At 25.5% G+C, this 12,500-nt stretch overlaps 1 protein-coding gene across 1 annotated transcript in view; it reads left to right on the top strand.

Moving 5' to 3' along the window:
* Positions 1-6,009: 6,009 nt before the first annotated feature.
* The window catches only part of LOC136081370 (uncharacterized), a 99,540-nt gene continuing 93,049 nt past the window's right edge, over positions 6,010-12,500 (top strand). Inside the window, exon 1 of the mRNA XM_065798680.1 lies at positions 6,010-6,090. Within this exon, the coding sequence (XP_065654752.1) occupies positions 6,039-6,090 (52 nt within the window). The 5' untranslated portion in view covers positions 6,010-6,038. The remainder of the gene's footprint in view (positions 6,091-12,500) is intronic.

The raw sequence follows: 12,500 nt of genomic DNA, 5'->3' as shown, positions 1-12,500 counted from the left end.
AAACTATTACCTTACATTTTGAAACAAAATAACACGCTACAAAAAAATACAAAATATTATTTTTTAGAATATATATATTTATAAATATATATATATATATATATATATATATATATATATATATATATATATATATATATATATATATATACATATATCTTAAAAAAATTATATTTTTAATTGAAAATATTTTGATTTATTTTTAATTGTTTTTTTGTTTGTTTGTTCGTTGTTGTTCTATTTTGTATATTTTATTTATTTTTTAATCTAGGATTTTTAAAATTTTATCTTGGTTTTTACATATTTTTGCATAAAGTTGTATTGTTATTTCACTTAAGACATTGTATTTTTATCAAAAATTACCCATATATTGTAAGGGGCTTCATGACAAGATCCACATGATCTTCTAGAAATCCTGTCGTTACTAATGTAAAAATTGTAAAATATAATTGGTTATTGTAATATTTTTAAACGGCAAAATATTAAAATATATATATATATATATATATATATATATATATATATATATATATATATATATATATATACATATATATAAATATATATAAATATATATACATATATACATATATATATATATATATATATATATATATATATATATATATATATATATATATATATACATATATATATATATATATATAAATATGTATATATATATATATATATATATATACATATATATATATTATATATATATATATATATATATATATATATACATATATATATATATATATATATATATATATATATATATATATATATATATATATATATATATATATATATATATACATATATATATATTATATATATATATATATATATATATATATATATATATATATATATATATATATATATATATATATATATGTATGCATATATATATATTCATATATATATATATACATATATAATATATATATATATATATAATATATATATATATAATATATACACTATATTACATTACAATAAAGATTTAAAAAAATTATATTTTTATCATATCCCGACAACCATAATTTTTTTTTAAGATTTCATATAAATTATTTAAAAATTTTAGACCTTTTTTTTTTTTAACTATTTCAATTAAAACTTATACAATAATATTAAATTTATAAAATAAGGTACAGTGGGTTGACTTGATAATGTTTTTTGATGGGGGTAGCAACTCTATGCCAGATATAACGGCTAAAACGAAACATTATAAAAAAGTGCCGTATCAAATCGCTAAAGGTAAGCATTAAAATCCAAAAACTCCGTAAAGCAAAATCGATAAGGAACTGAGTTCTTTATATAAAAAAATATATTTAGGCATAATTCAACCAAAGCGACACTAAATTCAGACAGATGAACTTTAAAATAAATTGAAAAAGTTTATCTGTGCCACCCATATAACTTCAGAAGAAGTCATGCACCCTTTCAATAGATTATTACTCCCATGCTTTTTCTCCACTAATTGATACTTACAACTCAGTTACGGCAAAAAAATTTTTGGACTGAATATAAAGGTTGTTTGAATATAGAATTAATGAAATACTATGCGACTAATAGCTTTCAGTGAAATTTATTGTATATTTTTACTTTTTTGGAGCCCCTAAATAAATAAATAAATATATATATATATATATATATATATATATATATATATATATACATTTATTTATATGTATATATATATTCATATATATATATATATATATATATATATATATATATATATATATATATATATATATATATATATATATATATATATATATATATATATATATGTATATATATTTATATATAAAAGCTTATTAGTAAAAAAACTTTGACGACAAAAAAATTTGTTGTTATGAAAATGCAGTATGTGATATACTAATATGAATGTTGTAAAGTAAAAAAAAATTATTCATGTTGTTGATCATATCATAGATCATTTACAGATTGAACTTAACAAATTTAAACACTAGCAGTCTCCATAGGACTTAAAAGATATAAAATTTGCTTTTTTTAATCTTGTTTTTCTAATCCTTTTTCTCAAAAGTAGAGTTCTGTTTTTATTAAAGTTAGGAATATTTTAACTAAATTGAATTCTTCTTTGCATAATAAGCTAGGCTTTTTATCTACAAAATAATATTGTTTCCAGTCTTTTTTTGTTCAGTCTTAACAATATCCTTAAGTACAATGAAATCGTATAAATTCCCTGATAACTAAATATTTTATTTCAATTGCTGGTGCTACAATTTTAAAAGGTAATAACGTTTTTTTAATAGCATTTATAAGCGCGTAAATATTCTTTAGTTTCAGATCTTAAATGTGTAAACCAATATTGCTTATAAGCAATAACTCTAGTTACTGAAATTGAACGTTATGCATCCAAGATTCCATTTCTATTATTTCATTTTTTTCAGTATAAAAATGTTTTTACAAATCTTTAAGTTGTTTTAACAACTTTTCAAAATAGTCTTAAAGTCATGTTTGTTATTGATTATAATTTATTTTATTCTTTACGATTAATAGATGTTCCTCTTAAAAAATAATATATATCACATATCCTACTTTTAGGTATATCACATATCTTACCTTTACGTATATCACATATCCTATCCCTTTAAGACGATTTAATATTATACCTTTAAGGTTAAAAGTTGTGCAAAAAATGGTCAAATGTGGTGTAACTTACTACTTAGGTGGATAGTGTTTCTATGTTATAGGACAGGATATGAGATATACCTAAAGGTATAATATTTGATATAACCTTCAGGTATTTCTACCTTTGTTTTTAGCGTGTGTGATTATATAGGCTACATATAGACTATCTATACAGACCTAAGTTTATATAGATTTAAACTATATAGTATAGTCATATATAGACTTAATGTTGGTAAATAAAGCAGATTAAAGAATCATGTAACTAAATAGTGTAGATAACAATGAAATCACAAATCCTATAGTTTGCTTTTAGTCAATACTACTGTTTAAACAAGGTTAAGCGTCAATTATATGTGGATCAATTTAATATAATTATGAAATTATGATAAGAAATAAAGATAACGTTTTATAATGTTGTTGGGCTAATTTTCCAATATAATGCAAAATATATAGCAGCACTTTTCAGTTACTTATTTTTAAATAACAGCGTTTTGCTCTTATTTTTTCTGTTATTTAAATAAAATATATAAATAAAATAGTAAATGTGAAGGAAAAAACAGCATTTTAATATCATGATTAACAAAATTATTCCACTTTTGTTGATCTATTGTTTCTTAAAACTGTTATTTAAGTGTTAAATGTAACAGCACAATTTTTAGTGTGTAGATTTTAATATTAAACAAAACATGGCCTGAATCCTAACAACCTTTTTGGGCGCAGTCTGATGCTAAAATTTGCAAATATTACGGCATTATTGTAAAATTAAAAGTTACTGATAAAATATTTACCAAAAGATTTTGCGCCTTTTCTAATCAGGTGAACCATGACTAATTCGTGTAATGAGTTTCGACTTTTTGAGAATTTTTTTTTTTTAGTATTAGGCGATTGATGATTCTTTCACAAAATAAGGATATTAATGTATTAAATAAAAAACTAACCAAAATCTTATACTTGAAACTTTTTAAAAAAATTCTGATTCAGTAAAAAAAATCCTTCTAAAGTACTAAGTCATAATATTTGTTATATCATAAGATCAAATCTAAAAATTGAAAGTTTGAACAATAATAATATGAATATTAAAAGGCTATATAAAATATGAAATTAGTGAATCAAGAACAACTTAATCCTTAAGATAGAACTATTCAAGTGAGTTTCGAATCTTTCAAAGACAGCTTGAAACTTCGAACTGTTTAGTGACTAAGAACCATAATAAATAACATGTTTTAAAAATTTATTATTAAAAATTAATCATCAATTTATCTACTCATTAACATATCTTGAGAGATAAAGTTGATTTCTTCCATAACCGCTTCTGGTTACTTTATTTTTAACTTAACAGATGGTTATACACTACCTTTGATTATTTTCCTTTTTTTTTCTGTCAGTTTTATATTCTGGACACAATTGCCTCTGCTTGATTTCCGAACCGATGAGATCTTTTTTAGGAATGAGATATTTCCAGCCCGATAGGATCTTTCTTTAAACATTACTTGATATGTTTGAAGGTCTTTAACGGAAATTGGGCCCCATCCTTAACGCCAACAACTTGCTAGTTATTTCGACGGTTGAGATTTTCTAACTTGACTGTTTTTTCTTTTGATCTCAATCAATTTATGAACTTTCTTTGAGGAAAGTTCATAAATTGATTGATTATTTAGATTTTATTGCATTTAACAGAGACTTTATTTATTCCATTTTTTCGTCAACTTTACTGATCTTATTCTCAAGCTGATAACCATTAAAGTTTAGTCGTCGCTAAAAGTCTTCAAAATCTTCCTCTAAGTCTTCAAAATCTTTCTCTTAAAAATCTTTCTCTAAGCTGTCAATTTTTTCATAGAAGTTTCTAAACTTTCTTTGAAGCACTTTAAAATGCCCGATTGAATTGAAATCAATTTTCTTAATATTCCAATGTAATAACTATTACATTTTCCACAATAGAGTTTTTTACCTTATCTAAGAGGTCAAAAATTATACCTTACTAAGATTATATAACTATTCTTACTCTAAGCTAGAGGTTTCTACCTCTTTTTTAGTGAGCAGTAATATCACAACCAAGAAAATTATCAACCATAAAAACATTTCCATATGTTAAATTTCAGGAATTTGATTTGAAATGAACTTCTTATCAAACAATGTTATTGAAGATCCGAAATCTTTTACGGTAGCTGTTTTACCAAAATATAAAACAATTTTTTTTATTCAATACACTTTTATTTAATGCACTTTTCAATTATGTTTGCTTTCAATGCTGTTTCCGTATTAAAGCAGCCGTAGTGTAGTGGTTAGATTCTAATTATTATTTAACATACTTTAATGGTTTTATTTTTTTCGAAACTTATTATAATAATCGAGTTATTTAATTTTTACTTCAGAACGTCCGTTTTTAGGTTTTTTTTCGGTTAATGCGGTACAGAACGTCCGTTTGTAGGTGTATTTTAGGCTTATGCAGTTTTTTTAGGTTATACGTTTTTTAGATTTATATGGTACAGTTTTTTATTTTAGTTAAGTAAAAATGTAACAAATTAAAAAACAAAATTTTAAATAAAAAATTTGTAACTGAAATATTGGAAAGTTTGGTTCTAAAAGTAATTGCTCTAAAGTGTTATTGTGAAATGTTTTTGTGCAGTGATCTGTGGGTAAAGTGTGACAATTGTGTTAAGTGTAAGCTGTGTTTGAAGTTTGACCTGTGTTCGCGAAGTATGACCTGTATTTACGGATTTTCTTCTTTTTATCACTAATTCATTTAAAAAAAATGTTCTGTAAAAATTTTCTTTAAATTAATAAACTTTTGATAACTGGTCATTTAAAATAAATATAAATTAGCCAAACTATAACTAAATAAACTGTTTAATAAATAAATAAAAACTGACTTTTTATTTAAAAATAAAAATTTAAAAATAAATAAATAATGAACTTTGTAAAAAGGTTAATGAATTCCCTCCAAGGCCGTCCCGAGAAGGAAGGGGGCGTAGGGGTATCGGCAAAATCGGATCTATGGTTGGCAGTCAGCAAATGTCAGCCAACGAGGACCTTATTTTTTTTGATAAGTTAGTCGGGCAAAAATTTTTTTTTGGCTAAAGTCGGCAAAAAACAAATACATTACCCCCCTTCCCTTAAAAATCGCTTCGGACGGCCCGCTTACGCCATTCCCGCAACAATTAATTATCCATTGTAAAACTTTAATTTTATAAATTTTGTATTTCAATCATTCGCTTTTATATTTAAAAAAGTTAATATAAAAATATACTTTAAATCAAATATGAAAATTTATTACTAAATAATATTAAAAAAGAAAAATTACTGGAATTTATAAAAAAAATTTTTTTAATGTTTAATATTTAAAGCTTTTCTTAAGAAAAAAAAAAACAATGAAGTTCTCAGTCGTCTATTTGTTTGTATACTTGCTGCCATTTTTGAAAGGTAAGCTTAAAAAGGTAATTTTATTTAAAATACGATTTCATTTAAAATATCATTTCATTCATTTAAAATGCGATAAAGTTTGTAATATTGTTTTTATTTCTAATTTGTACAACATTTACATTCCTTTTTAAACAAACAAAGTGTCGTTTTTACTAGTAGTTAAAAATTGAGTTTTTTTTTTTCTTAAACTTTATTTCTTTTTGATTTTAAAAAATCTTTTTAGAAAGTTTTTAATGTATTGTTTTTAATGTACCGTAAAATGAGAAAAAAATGGAAAAATTAAACTCATCCTCATCATTTGAGTTTTAAACAGTTATTTTCATATTTTCCGACCAACGATATTATTAATGACTTAGTTTCTGCGCAAATAAGAAACTTTTTTAAAGTTTTGTTAAACCATTATACTGGTAGAATTCCCTTAAAAACATATAACCCTTAAACACTCACGTACAAACTTTCAACCTCTGGGTTCCACCAATGTTAATAAAATTATTAAACAATGATTGAATCAGTATCACTAAACATCCTAGAAAACAAATTAATTAAAAATTTACCTCGTTTATAATTTTGAAATCCTCAAAAAGAGAATGCAAACCTTTTAATATTAAAAATGATTCAACTTATGCATTATGACATCCTACTGTTTAATAATTTTATTTTAAGTTTGCAATTATCTTATTTCTAGATAATCTTAGACTTGTTCTAATCCACCAATGTAATATTATTTAAAACAGTTTTAATAACAGCAATAACAATTTTTTGAATAACATAAAATGACAAAAAAAAAAATATGAATAACATAAAATATTCTGAAAAAGAGACATGCAATAACCAAAAATTTCATCTAAAAAAACATCTCTGAGTCATTAAGATTTAAAATATTTGAATCAGAATCAAAATAGAGTCTTTTTTTTAAAGAATCAGAGGATGATGATGCTGGGAGAATTATTGTTGGCTTTTTGTTATCAACGCGTCAAGCCATTTTAATACATAAAGATTTAAAAATGGAATGACATTGCGAACACTCTTTCAAAGATTTTGCAAGACATTCTTCTACACAAGAGCATTGCAGTTTGCAACAATAAAACAGTTCTTTTTCTTGGAGCTTATCTTTCTTTTTCACCTCGGAATCACAATTTTTTTTCTGTTTTTCTCTTTCGAGAAAAGCTACTTTTGAAAGCACATCTTGAGTCTCCATAGATCCATGCACATTAGTGACCCTTATTGTTTTTGTTCGATTAACCTCCTTGGTTTAACCCGGTTTACTGAAAATAAACCAGGCACTTTTGCTAAATTGAGGCTTTTCTCATATGATTTCCCAATGAATGATTGTGACATTTCATACATTAATTTCCAATATTTGGCTGAACCATACCTTCCTTTTGTTTAGGCGACTTTGGATTGTGATCTTGGATTTGTTGCCAAGAGGTTATACTTTTGAGGTTACTTTTCTTGTTTTCTTAGGAGTAGAAAATTGTAGAGAAACATCATCTGTTTTATCAATAAGGAGAGCTGCTTGTTCAAATTTATCCTGTTGCATATCATCAGCATTAAGACCATTCTTACTTATACCAACTCTCTTAACAGCTGCTACGATATTGGCAACGGATACTCAATTGTTCCACATTGTTTCTAGGATATTGATGAATCTTTCTCAATTTAATATCTGGAAAGAGGAAAAGAGCTTATCTTGCGTGTTATTATAATATCAATGGAGCTGTTGATTTGGTGCCTTGTCTAGAAGCTGTGTGACTCCAGTAGTATCAGGCGGAGAAGCAAATAAATTGATTTGCTTTTCTTGCAAAAAATTAAGAACTTTAAGTTTAATCGCGACGAATGACCATCTGATAGAAGCAAAACTGGTCGCTCTATACCTTGTTCGGTGAGATCAAGTTTATTATACGCAGCCAATAATGAACAGTTTTCTTGCAAAAAACTCTCTGTTGTGGAGATAATCAAATTTTTGATTACTGACAGTTTTTTGTGGTGTCATCTGGCAAGTTATGCCTTTGCCAGCAAACATTATCTTACTCAGTGAAACCTCTCCTAAAAGTATAAATATTATATTTTACTTATTAATAATATAAAACTTTAAAAGTCGCAACTTTAGTTGATGAGTTTATAGTAATGTAGTCTCTGTTTTCGCCATGTCTCTACTTTGCCAGCATAAACTAACCCAGTGGCAGTACCATTAACACTGCAGTAGACAAACTATGGTGTTTCATCATGATTGAAAACTCTTTTGGTTGCAATATCACCAACCCATACACCATTTTATTTTTATTTTTATAGTTCTTCATTATACTACAAGCAATCAGTTTATAAGCTAAGGCATCTGGGATAAAAAAAGTTGTAAAATTAATAATTTAATCAAGTTACATAAATTATCAACGTACAAAACACATTAACTTATTCAAGAACAAAAAAACCAAGTTGTAGAACACTTGAGAATGAAATGGAAAATAGATCTTTTTGTATTTAGGTTAAACTAAAAAAAAAAAAGTGATAAAAAATGTGCACCTAGATGAGCTGTAGCCATCTCCCTAGTAATTTAGGGCTTTGATAATTTTAACTCGGCCTTGCCTCTTAATGACAATATCATCATGTTCAGCATGTCATCTTCTCCAAAATGATTTCCCGAGTTTAAATATCGGATAATAAGGTTTAGTATTTTACCTCTATTTAATATCTACTAAACCCTTGTACCTGTTGGGATGTTGATAAATTAGTTCAAAGAAAAAACTTACTTCCCTTTCATTTTGTGGGGCTGTTTTTGCACTTGGTGATAGTTTTATAAACTTTCTTCCACCTTTTTCATTTTAGTTTAAATGATCTCTGATTTTCAGCACATCCAAAGTAGTTTCAGAAACTTCTTTCTTAGAGAGTCTCTCGTGAGCTCTGTTTTTGTTTCTGACAAAACAAACTATTTCCTTCTCATCATCTGGATGTAACACTCTCAAATGTTTCATTTTTACATTCTTAACTTTGCCATTTAATCTTCTGTCTATTGTACTACGAACTTTAATTAAAGGAAACTTTCCTGTTTTTAATGCTGTCTATCCTCGTTTTTTATTTTCTGTGCACCAATCTTCTGCCTCTGATATTTGATTTTCTTTAGCTCTTATGTACTTTCTGTAAACTGTTGCTTCAGCTCGAGTTTCTGACTTTGTCTTTGTTTTAATTCTTTTTCTACCAGCAGAAACCTTAAAATTAAATTGCGGTTTTCCCATACTGTTATTTTATATAAACACTAAAATAAATATTATACATACTTGACTAGAGAATGAGCACAAAATGAAGAGAAAGGTACCAGTTATAACCATTTTACTATTTCTTAGTTTAAGAAGATCAGTATAAACATTTTCTCCATTCCTGGCTATTCTAAGTAAGCTTGTGGAGGTATATTTTACCTAATGAAATGTAGTATTTAACGGGGGACTTTACTAGCTAAAATGCTATTTTTTGTTAGACTTAATTAGCAAGCCTCCTTATATATCATTGATATCTGATATAATAATAAAAAGCTACACTGATTTCTATTATAATAAGAAAAAAGTTTAGAACTTTCAGAATTTTTTTATCCATATAAAAACAATTATGTTCCTTGTATTGTTTAAGAAGAACCTTTAAAAAAAATCAGACAATTCACTCTCCTTATTCTCACTAAATATGGCAAAACAAGGAAAACAACTTCCATGGAAGAAAAACCATATAATAGGTATTTTCAAATCACAAAAAAAAAAAGTTCAAATAGTTGACCTGTAGCAGTTGTACTACATTTTGAAAACTTGCGTAGTTTTAAGGAAGTTCTACATGTACAAAGAAATTTAATGTTTAGTTTGTTTTCGTTCTAAAAATGTTTTTTAAACAATTCAATCACATTTATAAATTTTAATCACGATCAAAATAGTTGTTATTAACTATAATTATGGAAAGGCTAATAATCCAATAATTATTGCAAACCTAAAATCAGTACTAATATAAACAGCCTGATAATTATCGTAATACAAATATCTTTAACTTTGGCATAATAATTACCGCAAATGATTAGAGCGCTGATTATTTCAGAAATATGTAATCTATATTTTAACAACATTTTTTACAGTAGAAATATTTTGCATTTTGCTTTTTTAACAGAAAAACTTAAAACAGAAACATTATGGCATTCAATTAAATTATATTTTTAATTTTACAACTAAAACCGTCAATCAAATTGGTACTAGTGTAAAAAACCCAAATTCTTATTTCTTACAAATTTATTTTTTTATTTTGATACAATAGTTATATACAGGTAAACAAACCTTGTGAAAAGTCCTTGTTCCTATTCAAAAATAATTTTCTGGAAACTGTTTCAAATCATTCCATTAAGTACCTCATTGTTATTTTGTATTTGGTAGTGCAGAAGTTTATTTAAACAATTGTCATTGCTCAAGCTTAAAAAACAGGCTTTATTTCTTCAAGGATAACAATGAATATTTCTCTTTGACTTGTTTACGTTGCTGTATCATTTATTTTGTCATATTGCTTTGAAAATTCTTTAGCGATTACATTCTTACTCAAATGAAATGCTGAACACTAGCATTGTAACCATAATGGTATAGACAAGCCTTGCTTTCTCTAAACTTGCTAGAGAAGTCGTTATAAAAGTTTGAGTTCTGAGTTTACTAATATCTGTTTTATAATGGAAACTTAGACATCTTCTGTGTTTTTTAAATAAAACAAGTTACATATAAAGCTTTCTACCTAAATCAATCACCTTAAAAAAATTCACTTTAAAATTTTTTATATTTTTTTTATATATATATAAAATATGTATATATATATATATATATATATATATATATATATATATATATATATATAAAATATGTATATATATATATATATATATATATATATATACATATATATATATATATATATAAATTTTAACTGAACGCTTAACTTTAACACCATCCTGAAAAACAAGGCCGCTGTGATGAGATATAAGTTGAGCATGGTATTGAATGGAATGTGGTGGGTATCAAACTGGGATTTTCTTGTTAAAAAAGCGAGCGCTCTGCTACAATACCACAATTATTACTATTATCACAACAGCTATTATTATTATCACTGAAATTGGTAATTCTTACCCAGGCATCACTCTTCAGCAATAATAAAAATTGGAATATAAACTTTTATTGTCAAAGAGTAAACATTATAAATTACCTTACATTTTCTTGCATTTGAACTTGTTTTTAAAATATTTTCAATAATATTGAATTTCTCAAATAAACTCATTAGTTTTTTTTCCATATTACCAAAATTCAAACTAAAATCAACATTTCCACTTTGTTCGATGTTTTTAAGTCTATCATGGATTTGAGCTTGCGAATCTTGAATCCGCTAAAAAATTTTCTGCAAATTCATAAACAAAGCGTATTAATATTCTAAACAAAGAATGAAATGAAAATATAAAGCAGTAAGTAAAAAGTAGATATAAGGAAAGGTAGCAAAAAGTAAATTCATGGATAGATACCTACATGTATATATGTGCAATAAATTAAATAAAAACAAAATAATGTCTAAAGGACGTACTACTTTTGGACTTGGACGTCTCAAAACGTTCCATTTTGGATTTGGCCGAATAGACCTAAACGGTACGTCCTATGGACGTCCAAGGATGGACGTACCCATGAGGCCGAAACAAAATTATTTTACGTTTGAACATTAAATACAGAAAGTTTTAATATTATATTGACATTATGTATATATATATATATATATATATATATATATATATATATATATATATATATATATATATATATATATATATATATATATATATATATATATATATATATATTAGGGTGGTCCTTATTTTCGAAAGTTCATATTTTTTCAAAATTATTTGTAATTTTGTTTAGTTACACCAAAACATTAAAAATACAAAATTTCAGCTCAATCCGAAAATATTAACACGTGCCTCATTGGCCTTAAAGTTTCATGCATCTGACTGTCTAACATGTTATGACGATGCTATGCGCAACTAACCACCAAGTGCATTCTGAATTCGCTACAAGCGCAACTACGTCAACAACAAGTCTCTACAAGTCAATTTTGTTTTTACATATTATTTGTTCAATGCTACATTCGTTTTAGTTTCGTACATGAAGTGCATAAGAAAAGACGTGCTATATAAGTAATTGATAAAAGTGCTAAAATGTCCACTTTTCGGAAAAATACTTATCTAGTTGGAGTGATGAAAAATCAAATTTGCGGTAGTAAATTACCATGTAAACGAGATGTTTTGAGTGTACTTTTTTATAACATGAGAATGGTAAATTTAAATCTTAATGACAGCAGTGCTTTAGTTATTGATGAAGTAGTCGTTTTTTGGAAAAAAGCAAGAATCCCAGTTCAAAACC

Source organism: Hydra vulgaris, chromosome 06, assembly GCF_038396675.1.
Source record: "Hydra vulgaris chromosome 06, alternate assembly HydraT2T_AEP".
Lineage (NCBI taxonomy): Eukaryota > Metazoa > Cnidaria > Hydrozoa > Anthoathecata > Hydridae > Hydra > Hydra vulgaris.
Note: the sequence above shows the minus strand (reverse complement) of the source record. Positions and strands in the feature narration are given on the sequence as shown.